The sequence below is a fragment of the Microcaecilia unicolor genome, chromosome 4 (assembly GCF_901765095.1).
Source record: "Microcaecilia unicolor chromosome 4, aMicUni1.1, whole genome shotgun sequence".
Classification (NCBI taxonomy): Eukaryota; Metazoa; Chordata; class Amphibia; order Gymnophiona; family Siphonopidae; genus Microcaecilia; species Microcaecilia unicolor.
The window spans coordinates 148725555-148743455 of record NC_044034.1 but is presented as its reverse complement, the minus strand read 5'-3'; the positions used below and the strand labels follow the sequence as shown (position 1 = coordinate 148743455).

Below are 17901 nucleotides of genomic sequence, written 5' to 3'. Positions count from 1 at the left end.
TTCCACTGGCACTGGCCTCTTCTCCCTACTGCCTGCCTCTTGATGTAACTGCCTGTTTCCTCAGAGGCGGGACACAGTAGAGCAAAGAGGTCAGTGCCACTGGCATGGCAGCCTATGGGAATTGCTGCTGCCTTTTGGAAAAGAAAAAAAATAAGGTAAACACAGGGAAGAGGATTGAGGAGGGAAGGGGGAGATGCCAGACCAGGCGGTGGCGGCATCTCATCCCTGCCTTGGGCCACCCCTGCTGCCAATTATACATATTGACAGAAAATTTTTCAAAAGCTCGCCTAAAGTTAGATGCCGGGATGCAGTACGGTAAGTGTCAATTCTGTATCGGCAATTACATATGTAATTGCAGTTATAGAATATTAGTGTGAGTCTGCAGTTAGACGCCTAACCCAATAAATGCTCACACCTAACTGCTGTCACTTAGGCATGAAACTGCTAATACTCTATAACCTGTTCAAATACATGACCTGCCCATGCCCCTCCGAAGTCCACGCTACAGATTTTGGGCACTCAATTTGTAGAATCCCAGCAAAGGGCAGTTATGCACACAACTGCAAATTAGTACCAGTTAGTGCCAATTAACACCAATTATCGGTTGCTAAAATGGTGGCATTTTAATTATTTATGCATTTAAGTGTAAATGACTTCTTGTGAAATAGTGACCGGTATAAAAGTATGCATGTTTACACGGCGTGCACTTTCACTGTGGGTGTGCACACGGACATAGTTTGGGAAAACCTTAGGCAGTTTGAGCAGGTCTGCACCTTGATTATAAAGATAATGACATTTACTTGCATATTTGCAAGATACAGGCACACTCATTTACACCAGCTGTAGGGCAAGTTGTCGGATACGTATGCTAGTACTTTATAAAGAAAAGTTGACACCTACCTTTTTTTGTAAAATAAGCTTAAACTAAGTGCTTGGTTGTAAAATTATCTTTCACATTATTATTATTAGCATTTGTATAGCGCTACCAGACGCACGCAGTGCTGAACTCCTGACATAAAGAGACAGTCCCTGCTCAAAAGAGCTTACAATCTAAATAATACAGACAGACAAGACAGTTACGGGTGAGGGAAGTAATGGGTGAGAAGGAAGGAAGGGACAAGGGGAGGGCAATTGAGTATTGGCTAGGAGCTAAAGGCAGCAGTGAAAAGGTGGGTTTTCATCATAGATTTGAAAACAGGTAGAAATGGAGCTAGACGTATAGGTTCAGGAAGTTTATTCCAGGCATAAGGTGCTGCAAGAGAAAAGGAGCAAAGCCTGGAGTTAGCAGTGGAGGAGAAGGGGGACGACAAGAGAGATTTGTCCAGTGAATGGAGTTCACAGGGAGGAATGTAGGGAGAGATGAGAATGGAGAGGTAATGGGGGGCTGCAGAGTGGATGCATTTAAAGATCAGTACAAGAAGCTTAAACTGTATGCAGAATCGGACAGGGAGCCAGTGAAGTGACCTGAGGAGTGGGTTAGTATGGGTAAAACGATTCTGGCGGAAAATAAGTTGTGCCGCAGAATTTTGAACAGATTGGAGAGGAGAGAGATGGCTGAGTGGTAGACTGTTCCACTGGTATATGTTTTCATTTCAGCTTAAACTAAATGTATAACTTATCTGGACAGTGGCTGAATATTGTTGTTGGTGAACATATAACTGAATATCTGCCCCTGTCTGTGTTTGCCCAGGAAATCTGTGCATAGCATATGTCGGGTGTAAATGAATCCAGATACTTTCTATGGGATAATTTTCAAGGGAAAACACATGCATACTTTCCCTTTGAAAATTGCTGTAATTTATGCATGTTTTTTGAGGTATAATTAGGTGATGTATAATTACCTTCTCTGTAAGCTAAGCTGACTGGGATGGAGAAGAATACCTGAGGAGCTGTAAATAATAGATTAGCCCAGATGCAAAAGGTTCTGGTTGACTTGGAAACCCAATAAAACAGGAAGAAACTGCTTGCCCGAAAAATTAAAAGGAAAAAAAAAGTCCTTCCAATAGCATACAGGTTTAAATTAACTAATACCTAAATAATGCCCTCCAGCGAGAACTTGTGAAGACAAAAATGGTGACGGAATTGAATGGTGTGGAATAAACACAGAGGAACATTATATAGAAAAAGGATGGCATCCAATTAAAGCAAAACTTAAATGAACTCATAACCGGAGTGAGCTTTGATGGCAGCTTCAGAGATTATGAAGTAAGACCAATGCTGGGCAGACTTCTGTGGTCTGGGTCCCGTAAATGGCCAAATCGATCAGTATCAAGGTTGGAGTGGGTTTCAATGGCAAATCCAGTAGTTGGGAAGTAGGACTGGTGCCAGGCACACTTTTACAGTCCACGCCCCAAAATTGGCAGGGAGAGATGGAAATAAAGTATATCAATGTTTAGTCATGAAGAACTGGAACCTGTGCAGAGTACCAGATTCAGCTCTGGCCACCTTGATAGGCAGACTGGATAAGTTCATAAGTATTGCCACACTGGGACAGACCAAAGGTCCATCAAGCCCAGCATCCTGTTTCCAGCAGTGGCCAATCCAAGTCACAAATGCCTGGCAAGATCCTGAAAAAGTTCAATACATTTTGTGCTGCTTATCCCAGAAATAAGCAGTAGATTTTCCCAAGTCAATTTAATAATGGTCTATGGACTTCTTTAGGAAGCCGTCCAAATTTTTTAAAACCCCGCTAAGCAAACCGTCTTTACCACATTTTCTGGTAACAAATTCCAGAGTTTAATTACACATTGAGTGAAGAAACATTTTCTCTGATTCATATTAAATTTACTACTTTGTAGCTTCATCGCATGCCCCCTAGTCCTAGTATTTTTGGAAAGCATAAACAAATGATTCACGTCTACCCGTTCCACTCCACCCGTTATTTTATAGACCTCTATCATTATCTCCCCTCGGCTGTCTTTTCTCCAAGCTGAAGAGCCCTAGACACTTCAGCCTTTTCTCATAGGGAAGTCGTCCCATCCCCTTTATCATTTTCGTCGCCCTTCTCTGTGCTTTTTCTAATTCCACTGTATGTTTTTTGAGATGCGGCGACCAGAATTGAACTCAGTATTCAAGGTGCAGTCGTATTATGGACCAATACAAGGCATTATAATATCCTCACTTTTGTTTTCCAATCCTTTCCTAATAATACCTAACATTCTATTTGCTTTCTTAGCCACCGTAGCACACTGAGCAGAGGGTTTCAACGTATCAACAACGACGCCAAGATCCCTTTCATGGTTGGTGACTCCTAATGTGGATGGATCGTGCAGGTTTATCTGCCAACATTTACTTTGTTTCTAAGTGTCTGAAAAGCTGCTACACTTCATTTTTTTTTAATTATTTGAACAGGGATTAGTTGTAAGCTCTTCATATTAGGGACCTGCCTGCATTCTATAAACTATGGGTACCCTGATTAATGCAAATGCTTTTATCTTTTGTTTCTTCCACACTGCTGTTTATGTAGAAAGGCTTAACAATTTGGTCTCAAATGAAGCCATAAATCTGAAAGCATTCTTTCATTCTTTCTCTCCCCCCCCCCCCCCCCCCCCCCCCCCCCCCACAATGTTGTCAGACTTATTAAAGTCTTTCCTTTTTTGATTTAGAAGCCATAGATCTGATAAACCTCAAACAGACTTCTAACCCCAGCATTTTTTTCCTCTTACACCTGGTAGTTCTTTGAGGTTAGGTGTTCCTGTGTTTTGGTCTGGCACCCTAACTCCCAGGACTTTATCTCATATCCCTGGAGGTGCCGCGGTCTCGCTGTCTTGAACAATGGCCAAAAACAAGTTCCACCAGGAAAGAATCTGTAACTGAATCTCTCTTGTCTGGCTGCTTTGTTAAGCGGTTGCGAACATTGTCAAATGAATCTTTTTCTTCCTGTGTCCTGGAAGCATGAGCAGGTAAGGAAAGCCGATGTGGCTTAAAGCATGTTTTTTCCGGTGGGCTTGTTTCACTTTTTTTTTTCTTGTAGGGGGTTCAGGTGAGGGGCTAGTGACCAGGTGATACAGCTGATCTATACCCATTGCAGGTTTTGCAGTGACTGGTCCCAGTCCCACTTTATGGGAGCGCTGGAGGAAAGAAAAGCTCTTTCAGGAGTTAGTTTTCATTTTCCAGTACTGTTGGTTATATGTCTAAAGGTAATGATGTTTTTTTCCCTGAATAAATAGTGTTAATGTTTCCCTGATCCTCAGAAAACTGGCAGTTTTCTGTTTTTTCTTATATCTGTACAGTATTAATTTGTGGAAAGACGTTAATTAGCTTCATGTATTAGTTTTATGAGTAACTGTTTTCCATAGGTTTAGCCAGTATCCTTTACAGAGAGGCCTTTGGTGGAAGAATTCACATAACTGTGTGAAACCTTTCAGCAGGGTTGTGGTTTGGAAACCCCTTGCTTTCCGTAGATGTGTGAGGGTGGATCATGTCTGGCCTGCTGCTGATATGAAGTAAAGGTGTCTATAATCTAATCACCAGTATGTGATACAGTGAACTGCATTGATTGAAGACCCCAAAATAATGCATACTGCTCATTAATTTGCTCTAAATTACATGTCTGTGCCCGTATGACTTTGAAAGTCCTGATGCTGACATTATGGTGTCTCGCAGAATCCCACAAGTATTTGGCGTCTAGGAGCCCTGCATGAGAAATCCAACCAGCAGACTATTTTAGCCTGAATAGTTTTGAGATGTATGTGTGGAGAAGAATGTTTTTCCTTTTAGAAGACAAATTTAAGAATCTGTTTTGGGAGTTTTTTCCCAGATGACAATTCAACAATAGAAAAGCAAATGCCCTTTCTAGGCATGTAGGTTTTGTTGACACAACAGTTTTGCCAGCATTCTGACTAGCTGAAAAGCTGTTTTCCATGGACCTGTAGGTTTGTTATTGTTTTAAGCTGAGGCTATGGTCAGACCATGTATCCAGCTATGTAGTGGTTTGTGTATTCTATATCAGGAACCATCTGCAATTAGATCCCTGTCACCCCTCCCTCTACTCTTGAGAAATGGATGCTGGTTTTAAATCCCACTGAGTGCCATATGGATAGCAATCTGCACTGGAGGACTGAAGCATCTGAATAACTCCTGTTCTGGCGATCCTGGTGTAGAGCATAAAGTGGTCTCACTTTATGCTCTACACCAGGATAAAGTGTACCTGTACACCAGGATAAAGCTCTACACCCTAACCTGTAGATTTCCAGATCAAAAATTTAAAAATAAAACAAGCATAGGTGTAGTTTGTCTGTTTGGTTTGAAGGGGCAGTGGGCAAGGAGGCCAAACTTGATGGTGGTGGAGGATGGGTATGATGCAGCATTAGTACTTAGAACAGTGGTTCCCAAACCTGATCCTGGAGGCACCCCAGCCAGTCAGGTTTTCAGAATACCCACAATGAATATTCATGAGAGAGATTTGCATGCAGTGGAGGTAGTGAATGCTAATCTCTCTCATGAATATTGATTGTGGGTATCCTGAAAACCTGACTGGCTGGGGTGCCTCCAGGACCAGGTTTGGGAACCACTGATGTAGAATATTTTAGAGGAGTCATCACTTTCCAAACTTTACCTACTTGGGCAGACTGGATGGACCGTACAGGTCTTTATCTGCCGTCATTTATTTTGTTACTATGTATGCATGTTACTGTATGGAAAAACAGATAATTACATAGTTCAGTGCCATTTCTAACTCTTTTCCCTAAAATAGGGATGAATATTGAACATTTTCAAATATGAGGAAATCCCCACTGTACCTGAATGTGCAACACACTTTGAGCTACTGCTGAAAAGGTATAGGGAAAGGGAAATGGGACTTGATATACCGCCTTTCTGGTACTTATTTTGTACCAGGGGCAATGGAGGGTTGAGTGACTTGCCCAGAATCACAAGGAGTTGCAGTGGGAATCGAACTCAGTTTTCCAGGATCAAAGTCCACTGCACTAACCACTAGGCTACTCCTCCAGGAAATCCCCCCCCCCCCCCCCCAAAAAAAGAAAAGTGTACAAACTGCTCTATGGTGTCATATGGTGTCTGTGTCATCCATCCAAATCATCATAGGGTTTCTTCTAGTGCAGGGCTTTTCAGCCCAATCCTCGGGACATACCTAGCCAGTCAGGTTTTCAGGATATCCACAATGAATATACATGAGAAAAATCTGCATGCCGTGCCTCCATTGTATGCAAATCTATCTCATTCATAATCATTGTAGATATCCTGAAAGACTGAGAAAACCCCTGTTCTAGTGGCATGGTCTTCCCTAAAAATTACAATACATTTAAGTTTCAGTGGTAACCTGTGTAAAGCAGTCAGCTGAGCGCCCTTCTCCCTTCACTCCTTACTGTACCACTGAAATTTAATGTACGCTTTAAAATCTTGACCTGGATTTTCAGGGTGCTTAGCAGGCCGCCTCTTGCACAGCTGGTAAAATGAATTGAGTGGCAGTCTTCAGCTCCCTTGTGTTCAAGTGAAGGTTTTGTCTAACAGTCCCCTGACTGAAGGAGATAGAGAGAGCTTCCCTGGGAGAGCAAGCCAGATCTGGAACCTATTCCCATTAGAATTTGCTTACTTGACTTTTTGGCCTGGTCTTCACTAGCCACTTTGGGTTTTTTTTTCCCTTTCTTGGATTACTTGATGGGGGAGATGCGTCTGTTATATTTGCAGGGATCTAATCAGTGCTCCTGGGAATGGTATTTGTTTGACTGAGGATAGTGAAGAGGGCAGTGTTAAATTAGGGAGTGGTGGAGATCCTCAGGCTAGTTTTTGTAGATAAGCCTCAGATTCCAGACTGTTTGGGGTTTGTTTTCTAGTTTACAAGGGAACATTAGATAGGGATAATCCTGTGGCTGGATTTGTTCCTGGTTTTTATTGATGACAATGAACCATTTACTAGGCAGGTGGTAAGAATGAAGTCATTTTTCCCTTTCAGTATAAATTTTGTTTTATGTATAACTTGTATTTATGGAATGATTTTTGTGGGCTTGAAAAAGGAATTTTACTGAGTTGTTTTCAATCTTGATTGTAATCCGCCTTGAATGAACATCCTGACTTTGGAGAGCGGAATATAAAATTTAAGCAAAATTTAGTTGTGTGTCCTCAAAACTCATGTACTGCCTTTTCCTTGTATGAATTCATTTGAGCTGTGCTCTTTGCTTGGTTCCATCACTGCTTTATCCAGAGTCTCTTCTTGTGTGACTTTATTTTTTATCTCTCTCTCTCTCCCTCCTCAGCTGGGATGACAGCAGCTCAGTCAGCAGCGGGATCAGTGATACTATTGATAACCTGAGCACAGATGACATCAACACCAGCTCCTCAATCAGCTCCTATGCCAACACGCCTGCCTCCTCGCGCAAGAACCTTGATGTGCAAGTAAGATCTTAACTCCTGAAGATACTCTGCAGCCTCACATAGGTTTTTATCATGTATTTTATGCAGTTCACACTGGGTCAGGTTACTTTAGTGGCAGTTCGGAGTTCAGAGAAAACAACTGAGTGAAACTGGAGAGGCAGTGGCAGAGCAGCACTCTTGAGTTCAGTTGTAGGACTTGGCTTCTGTTCATCAGCTGGCCAGTGCTGGGGATGCTGCAGAAACAGTATTTACAGCTCCTGGGAGACGGGAGGATCTGCTGTTACCCAACAGTGACACCCACTGGTTAGACTTAGTCTTACAAATTGTTTTCCCTTTTTTTTCAAGTTTGGGGGCACAAAGTATTTCTAGATGTACTTTTGTAGATATTTTTGCCTGTGAAAAAACCCAGAATTTAACGGAGCCTCTGCAGGTCCATTGCTAAAGGCAGTGATATCTTTGTTGCAGAAAGGACGATTGGGAGATGGGAAAGTTAGAAACTAATCTGATTTCAAGATGCAGTAATGAATGCACAAAAGAGTCTAAGAAAAAAGGAATATTTGAGGCCTCAGGGAGCGTGGGGACATGCTCCTGCTTGTATTGTTTTCAAAATAATTCTGCCATAGGCTGGCTGAGTACATTTCTTTCACCTGTTGCCCAGAGTCTCTTTTTCATTCATACACAGGTGTGTGTGTGTGTTTAGCAAGGGAAGGAAGAGGGGCTGTAGTGTATTAGATGTACTTACTTGAGGGAACCAAAACAGAGCTGAAACCTCAGCAGTGTCAGTGTCTGCCGGCATTCCTGACCTAGCTGAAGCATCGCCCACGCCAGTTACTCCAGTGGCTCCATTCAGTTGTTTATGGTTGGCCTCCCATCTCTTGCTGGGGTTTGGAAATCTTTGCCACTTCTGTTTCACATCTTGGTGAGTGATCCTGTTGCAGACCCCAGTGCTACTGACGGTTTTCCGGATGATTTTCCATAGCTTATCCTTCAGCGCTGCAGATGTCTTCCTTCCATGTGCAGCCACTACTACTACTACTACTATTTAGCATTTCTATAGCGGTACAAAGCGTACGCAGCGCTGCACAAACATAGAAGAAAGACAGTCCCTGCTCAAAGAGCTTACAATCTAGTAGACAAAAAATAAAGCAAACAAATCAATTAATGTGTAGAGGAAAGAGGAGAGGAGGGTAGGTGGAGGCAAGTGGATACAAGTGGTTACGAGTCAAAAGCAATGTTAAAGAGGTGGGCTTTCAATCTAGATTTAAAGATGGTCAAGGATGGGGCAAGACGCAGGGGCTCAGGAAGTCTATTCCAGGCATAGGGCGCAGCAAGACAGAAGGAGCGAAGTCTGGAGTTGGCAGTACCGGAGAAGGGAACAGCTCTGACCTTCCCCGTGGCCCTGCCGAGACTCCTGACGAAATCTTCTGCTGCCGCCGCTTCTATTGAGCAGCGCAGCGGCAGCCAGGAACGACATCTACGCAGCTGATCCGCTGCCGCTGCTTCTCTCGAAGCCAGCATAAGAAGAAAAAGAAGCGCGGGGCCGCAGCAGCGTTCAGACATGCGCTGTCGGCTCTGCCGGTCTCTGCCCCGTGACGTCAATTTACCGTTCCGGGGGCAGAGGACCGGCAGAGCCGACAGCGCATGTCTGAACGCTGCTGCGGCCCCATGCTTCTTTTTCTTCTTCTGTCAGCTAAAGAGGCCTAGGCAGGAGGGAGAGAAGGAACGTGGCCACTGGCTGGAAACGGTAGGAGGAGAGAGAAGGAGAGCAGGGGAGAGCCAGGGGACATGACCAGCGCAGTGGAGAGCCAGAGAGCAATAGGGAGAGAAAGAGGGGACATGGAAAAAAGCAGGGGAGAGCCAGGGACATGGAAAAAACCAGGGGAGAGCCAGAAAGAGATGGGGAGAGAAAGAGGGGCCATGGAAAAGAGCAGGGGAGAGCCAGGGACATGGAAAAAAAGCAGGGGAGAGCCAGAAAGAGATGGGGAGAGAAAGAGGGGCCATGGAAAAGAACAGGGGAGAGCCAGGGACATGGAAAAAAAGCAGGGGAGAGCCAGAAAGAGATGGGTGAGAGAAAGAGGGGCCATGGAAAAGAGCAGGGGAGAGCCAGGGACATGGAAAAAACCAGGGGAGAGCCAGAAAGAGATGGGGAGAGAAAGAGGGGCCATGGGCAGGAGAGAGAGAGAAGCTGTTGGGGAGAAACTGGGGGAGACCCTAGCTGTCAGACTGAGAAATGCTGGCTGGATGAAAGGAGGGAGAAAGAGGAAAAATGCTGGAGGGAGAAAGAGGAAAAATGCTGGAAGGATGGGGTGAGAGAGGACATGCTGAATGGAAAAGGGTCAAGAGAGAACTGTCTAGAAGGAAGGGGAGATAGAGGAAGACAATGGACGGAAGGATTGGGAGAGGATAATGGGTGGAAGGATGGAGAGAGAAAGAGGGATAACACTGGATGGCATGGTAGGAGAGAAAGAGGGAAGGTGTTGGACATGGATGGAGGGGAGGGAAGTATGTGCACATGGATGGAGGGAAGTGAGGAGAAATGCTGGATATGGATGGAGGGAAAACTGTTGAATTTAAGAGCTGGATCGGGATACTGAAGGATAGGGACAGGACTTCAGATGGTAGACAGGACGCATAAGGACACAGGAGGATGGTGGACATGGTGAGAGAAAAAATATCAAATGGAAAGAAGACACTGCACAAAACAGAAGACACTGGGACCAAAGCGAATAGAAAAACTAAATGATCAGACAACAAAGGTAGAAAAAAGTATTTTATTCAGAATTTACTAACTGGAATATGTCAGCTTTTGGAAATGTGCATCTGTGATGTTTTGCATGTAAATTTCAATTTTTCTAGTATTGCTGCATGCTGAATCTGGCTTCTTGAGGTAACTTTCCAGTTCAGTATTTTGTCTTCATACTGTATCTGTTGTGTCATGTGTTTTTCATGTGTGTGATCAAGGTGCAGTATTCTGCTAGCGTGTAGTATTTTCAGCCCTTTTTGGTTTTTTTTTTGTTTCACTAGGTTGTGCACTGGAGTTTTAGAGCCCCGTGTAATTACAGTGCTGCCTTTCCACGCATAAGGTTTATCTCGTCCTGTCCTTGGAATTAGTACTGTTATGGTTTGGTAAGGCTATATGAGTGTTTTTGCACAAGTTTGTGTATAGTGTTTTGCAGTGGAGAGATTGTGTATTGGCCTTACTGAGGTGGCACCAAATCATCAGAAAGGGTTTTAGAGCCTAAATCATGACACACTACCTCTTGAAGGATCTACATATAGTCGTTCATAAAAGGAGCTCATTGTGAACACTTTCCACCCTAAAAGGGTGTTTTGTGGCTCTACATGAGAATTGTGATATTATGATCCCTTGTTTCATATTGTTGACAGTCTGCATTTTCCGTATGGGTGGTATATTGGTTTATTAGGGTCTGCCCAGTGTTATGGTACAGTAGGGTTTATGAGTGTGTTTTTGCACAAATTTGTGCATAGTGTTTTGCAGTTGAGCAATTGTGGTTAGTACATGCTTTGAGCAACCACTTTATTCTTTGACATATGATACATATTTAATATCTAAATTTAATAAAGGTATTAATTGTGACTTATTTTTACTTATTTTTTTTCTGTTGTCAGACAATTATGGATGTAAGCCCCGCCTCTGGCCCCATCCCCTAACCCCGCCCCCTTTAGCCTCCCCAAACAGTTGGGCCACCGACCGCCTATGGCAGCAGGTCATAGTTTTTGCACATGGAGAGTATCAGCACACTCTTCTTCGGTTGAATGCATGCTCTGGATAGGTTTCCTCTCTGCGGTCTTGGCTGCTTTTTTTTTTTTTTTTTAATTTATTGTCTTTATTAGAAAGCAACTAACACAAGACATACACAACTTCTCCATCACGAAGCCTAAGGCCCCGTCCGCTTCACACACCAATTTTCACTAACATTAAACCATCTCAAACTTTATGAATTAATCCCCCCTTCCCCCTCCCCCCATCCCTTCCCTCCCCTCCCCCTCCCTCAGCTCGTGTCATCCCCAAGGAGTATCTTCAATTGAGACCACTCCTTTGCTTCTTGCTTATATTTTCCCTGCCTTTTATCTGTTAATTGTTCTAATATAGCGAGAACCCTCAATTTTGTCTGCCAATCTAACTTTGAGGGTCCCAATGCCTTTTTCCAGTGCTTTGCAATTGTGGACTTCGCTGCTGCCAGGCTCATCCTCTTGAGCCTGCGTTGCCATTTCTGCCCCTTTTGGTTACCCCAACCCAACAGGCACCATTTCGGGTCAAGGGAATGGATCTTCCAAAGCTTGGGTCAAGTCCCCTGTTAATGTCATCCAAAAGATCTGTATTCTTGTGCACTCCCACCATATGTGGTAAAAAGTGCCTTTCCCTTTCCCACACCTCCAACATATGTCTGAAGCCTCCAGGTACATACTTTTTATTCTGTCTGGCGTGTAGTACCACCTACTCAGAACCTTGTATGCATTTTCTTTCACCAGCACACATACCGATGCCTTCTTACCCTCTTCCATTCCGAGTCTGTGAGGCCTTGCCCCATGTCCTTCTCCCATGCCAACCTGTATTGAAATTTATTTGACCTCCTCCCTCTTAAATGGCCATATATCTTCGAAATTCCCTTACCTTCTCTATCTATGGCCCCCCAAATATCTTCAAACTGCTCCTCTCTCGTAAGGTCTATCTTTGTCCATTTTTCTTTCAATATATAATGTTTAACCTGTATGTAAGCATACCCATCTTTCTCCGAAATCCCATAGTGCTCTTGTAATTCCGGGAATGTCTTCAACCTCCCTTCAGTTATTAGGTCCCGGAATCTAATTAGCCCCCTTTGGAACCAATCTCCATATACCCTGCTTCCCCCCCCCCCCCCCCCACCGGGAATCCTGGGTCTTGGGTCAGCCAGGCATACGTTGACCTATTCCTTGTCCCCCTCATTGGCTACTTTTTATCAACCGCCTCATTCTTCTGAAGTGGGTCCATACCTGTATGACCATTCTATCACTTCCACCTACCATCTTTTCACCCCTTTAACTTCCTCCTGCTCTTGCCAGCTTCTCCCTTCTCCCAACCATTACTCTCCTGTCCCCCATGACATTTGCCTTCCTCTTTCTGTACTCGCCCTCCTCTCTCCTCTTCCATTCTTGCCCCAGTCACAGTTTATGGTTTATTAATAATGTTGATAAACCGCCTTTCCTGCATTGCATAACAAAACTGTGCACAATATTAAAAATATAAAAGAAAAGAACAGTGCATTTTTTCTTACGACAAAGGTGCCGGTACTCAAATGCCAGGCCAACCTTCAGGGGTGGGGTGATCACTGAGGGACCCACCCCACAATAGCCAGGACCCCTGCAACCAATCACAGAATCTATGACAAGGCAGAATTTGTATGTAGAGTCTGAGCTTTTTCATTAAAATATGAGGACCGTGGGTCAATTTTAGCAGACAATGGAAAAGGTGCCGGTACTCAGTACCCCCTCAAAAAAAGCCCTGGCCATTACTCACAGGAAAGAGAAAACCAAGAACTAGGAAAAAGAGAAAAGACTTAGTTTTAAAAAAACCACACACAGCAAACTCAGTGTATCCTGGGCACGGCACCCCCATTGACAAGCAGACTTCCGAAAGCTTCTGGGACACCAGAGTGAAGGGTCTTAAAAACCCCTATCACTCCTCTCTCTCATCGCAACCTAAATAAGGATAGACGGTATTAAAGACTGACTAAGAACACACGAGCTAACACTGGTACTGTAAAGACGACAGAAGATGACCAGCTGGAAATAAAATGGACACACTGACGCACAAAAGAGAGAGTATTCAGAAAGCGCAGAAACCACCAAACAATCCCTCAAAAATCCAACCTCCAGCACCCAGTCCAGTAATCACCCATGCCACCAGCCAATTCCAGAAAGCATGAGAGGATGCTAAAAAAATATCTAGCCTTCTACTTTTCCTTATTTCTGATTTTTTTTTAAAAGCCAGGAAAATCCTTTTTCTTCCTAGCTTGTTAGTGCACTTTTAATGCAGGTGAATTTGAGCACAGAATTACAGTTTCCTTTGTATTTTTGCATTTGTCACAGATTTTTTTTTTCTGTGCATCTAATTAGCTTCTTTTACCTGAAGTTGTGAAAGATTTTCTGCACACTCTTGCTAACATCTGCCCTTAAAAAATTCATGGAAGATAATCCTGTAGTTGCCGCACAGATGTCTTAAGTATGGCTGTTGCAAAACTGGCGTTCCAGAAAGACACAGTTGCTATTTCTGGCATGGAAGTCAATCCACAGCAGCCAAAATGTGGATTTAAAATGAAATATTTTTAAAGAGAGCCAAGGTATGGTGAGGGTCTACTGAACAATTATGGGAAGCAGAAAGCTGCACTCCTATTATTAATGTTTCTAATTCCGGTTTTTTGATTTTCGTTGCATTTTAATGAATGTTTGTTTTTGTTTAAATCTGTGGTTGCTGCAGTGTTTCAGAAGTCCTGCTACTTTGTTCCCATGCCATAATGTGTGTATTTTCAACTCACATTAAAAGATTCAACAAATTATCATGGTGCAGAGATGCTTCAAGGTTTTTACATGCATTGAAGTACAATAGAATTCTGGTTGAGTGATCAAATCAAATCCTGCCCAAGCTTATCTATTCAGCCTTGTAATTTTATCTAAAGAGCACTTCTGATCTTTCTAAACTGACAGTGTGGATGGGTAGGGTTTTGTTTTCACTGTGCACTTCCTGTGACTTACTGCTTAGAAGGTGGTAGGGGGTATACACACAGCCCAGTCCCTTTAAAAAAGTGTTTTTTTTGGCAAGGAGGGGGGAGCTCCTGTGTTGCTTACATTGTGAACTTGAATGGGGGTTGGGAGCTGGTGCGGGAGCTATCTAACCCATTTGGTGTGTGGATGAGCAGCACTCACCAGTCTCCTAGGGTGTGATGTGGAAACCTACAGTGAGCTCAGTGGCATGGGTTATTTGTTTTATTATTTATTTATTTAGATTTTGCTCACACCTTTTCCAGTAGTAGCTCAAGGTGAATTACATTCAGGTACACTGGATATTTCTCTGTCCCAGGAGGGCTCACAATCTAAGTTTGTACCTGAGGCAATAGAGGGTTAAGTGACTTGCCCAAGATCACAAGGAGCAGCAGTGGGATTTGAACTGGCCACCTCTGGATTGCAAGACCGGTGCTCTAACCACTAGGCCACTCCTCCATGTTATTGGGTTATGAATGAAGAATGGGGTTGAGCTTGAGAGTTAACTCACACAGAAAACATGACCGCACACTCCATTAACATTTATCGTAATGAGCACTTTTAAATATTCCGTGCAAGAGGAAACAGTAGCATCAGACGTGTGCATAATATGAGAAATTTAGTAGACATTGAAGGAGACACAATGAAGATATTACAAATCTTTATAGAATCATAATTATTGATGCTGGGAGCAGACCCCCACCCCCTCCTGGTGATAAGAGGTCTTGTAGTACCTTGGCTGAAGTGACTGTCTAACACCACAAGGTACGTTGATTGCCCCAGAAGCAGCCCCTGGTGGGTGAAACACGGTCATGTCGGCAATCCTTTATGATTCTATAATAAAAAATTTTTAATACCTTTATCGTGTTTGCGTCAATGTCTGCTATCCTTTTAGGATTAGCAGACCCACTTGCCTATCTGTTTAGTGGGACCTAACGTTAAAAAAATTTTTCACCAGGTCCAGGGCAGAGTGAAAAGGTTGGCAGAGAGGGTTTCATGCCATGTCTTGAGATTTAACTGTGGGTTTGTTGTCTTTTGCAACCAGAAGAAAGAACATGCAAGTTTCAGAGACAGAGGGGAACTAACAGGTGTGCGCACGTACAAACAAAACAAGGTGAAAGCACACATCAGCCCCTGTTCTTCTACACCTAAACATGAGCCTCACAAAAATTTTCTGCCTCTATGTTCTTACGAGGCTCATATTTTTATGCAGAAAACAGATGCCATTACTGCTGTTCGCACTTTGTTTTGTTTCCACATGTGCATGAAAGCCACGCTTACTTATGCTGAGGGAAATTCTATAAAGGAGCACTAGACTTAGCACGTGGCCATTTAAAAAATGCAGGAATCTTTATTGGCCTTTGTTTAGGACGTTCTAAGGGCTCCAGCATTAAGTCCACGTTAACTAACTGGCACACGGTAATGTCGGTATGCCAGCTGGTTAATGCTTCCACCCCCACTTTCTGCCCATTCCCGCCCATGCCAAGCTACCTCCTAAAAATAAAGAGAAAGTAATTATTACTGCACGCAAACAGGTAAATTACTGCAGTCGTGTGTTAAGAATTTTTCAGCACAATAAACCTGCATTAGGGCTTTTGCGCACCTTGAATGGATTTTTTAATGCAAGGGTGGCTAATTACCCATAAGTACATAAGTATTGCCATACTGGGACAGACCAAAGGTCCATCAAGCCCAGCATTCTGTTTTCAACAGTTACCAATCCAGGTCACAAATACCTGGCAAGATCCCAGAAAAGTACAAAACATTTTATACTGCTTATCCCAGAAATAGTGGATTTTCCCCAAGTCCAATTTAATAGTGGTCTATGGACTTTTCCTTTAGGAAGCTGTCCAAACCTTTTTTAAAACTCTGCTAAGCCAAACGCCTTTACCACATTCTTTGGCAACGAATTCCAGAGTTTAATTACATGTTGGGTGAAGAAAAAGTTTCTCTGATTTGTTTTAAATTTACTACTTTGTAGCTTCATCGCATGCCCCCTAGTCCTTGTATTTTTGGAAAGTGTAAACAGATGCTTCACGTCTACGTGTTCAACTCCACTCATTATTTTATAGACCTCTATCATATCTCCCCTTAGTCGCCTTTCTCCAAGCTGAAGAGCCCTAGCCGCTTTAGCCTTTCCTCATAGGGAAGTTGTCCCATCCCCTTTATCATTTTTGTTGCCCTTCTCTGCACCTTTTCTAATTCCACTATATATTTTTTGAGATGCGGCAACCAGAATTGAACACAATATTCAAGGTGCGGTCGCACCATGGAGCGATACAAAGGCATTATAACATCCTCATTTTTGTTTTCCATTCCGTTCCTAATAATATCTAACATTCTATTTGCTTTCTTAGCCGCAGCAGCACACTGAGCAGAAGGTTTCAACATATCATCAACAACGACACCTAGATCCCTTTCTTGGTCCGTGACTCCTAACGTGGAACCTTGCATGACGTAGCTATAATTTGGGTTCCTCTTTCCCACATGCATCACTTTGCACTTGTTCACATTAAATGTCATCTGCCATTTAGATGCCCAGTCTCCCAGTCTCGAACGGTCCTCTTGTAATTTTTCACAATCCTCCCACGATTTAACGACTTTGAATAACTTTGTGTCGTCAGCAAATTTAATTACCTCACTAGTTACTCCCATCTCTAGGTCATTTATAAATATGTTAAAAAACAGAGGTCCCAACACAGACCCCTGGGGAACCCCACTAACTACCCTTCTCCATTGAGAATACTGACCATTTAACCCCACTCTCTGTTTCCTATCCTTCAACCAGTTTTTAATCCACAATAGGACAGTACCTCCTATCCCATGACTCTCCAATTTCCTCTGGAGTATTTCATGAGGTACTTTGTCAAATGCCTTCTGAAAATCCAGATACACAATATCAACCTTTATCCACATGTTTGTTCACCCCTTCAAAAAAATGTAATAGATTGGTGAGGCAAGATTTCCCTTCACTAAATCCGTGTTGATTTTGTCTCATTAATCCATGCTTTTGACTCCGCTCTGTAATTTTGTTCTTTATAATAGTCTCTACCATTTTGCCCGGCACCGACGTCAGACTCACTGGTCTATAATTTCCAGGATCTCCTCTAGAACCTCTTTAAAAAAATGACGTTACATTGGCCACCCTCCAATCTTCCGGTACCACGCTCGATTTTAAGGATAAATTACATATTACTAATAATAGCTCTGCAAGCTCATTTTTCAGTTCTATCAGTACTCTGGGATGAATACCATCCGGTCCAGGAGATTTGCTACTCTTCAATTTGTAGAACTGCCCCATTACATCCTCCAGGTTTATAGAGAATTCATTCAGTTTCTCCGACTCGTCAGCTTCGAATACCATTTCTGGCACTGGTATCTCTCCCAGATCTTCCTCGGTGAAGACCGAAGCAAAGAATTAATTTAATCTCTGTGCTATGGCTTTGCCTTCCCTGGTCGCCCCTTTACAGGATGGTTTAAACTAATGATATGCAAATAAGCACTGTGTTAAAAAGCCACGCTAATTCCAAAACCCACACTGGTAGCATGGGTTTTCAGTGTGATTTCAGGCCCACCTCCTCCTCAGCTGTCACAGCAAAGAAGGTAGGGCCAGAGGTACCAGCAAGAACCTGAAGCAATGGGTGCCAGGCTTTCCTGGTTACTCAAACATCAAGTGACATGGGCTCCCATCCACCACCTCCACACCCCCTCCCCTTTCTGAACTCATTAGTGAGCAGCCCTATCCCTGTGCACCCCTTAACATTGGTTGTAGAGGAGTTGTTAGGTCTCCTCAACATCATGCACATATCA

At 43.2% G+C, this 17901-nt stretch overlaps 1 protein-coding gene across 1 annotated transcript in view; it reads left to right on the top strand.

The window, feature by feature from the left end:
* Positions 1-17901, top strand: part of NAV2 (neuron navigator 2) — a 463718-nt gene that overhangs the window by 332078 nt on the left and 113739 nt on the right. Inside the window, 1 exon segment of the mRNA XM_030200720.1 lies at positions 7215-7353. Coding sequence (XP_030056580.1) covers positions 7215-7353 — 139 coding nt within the window.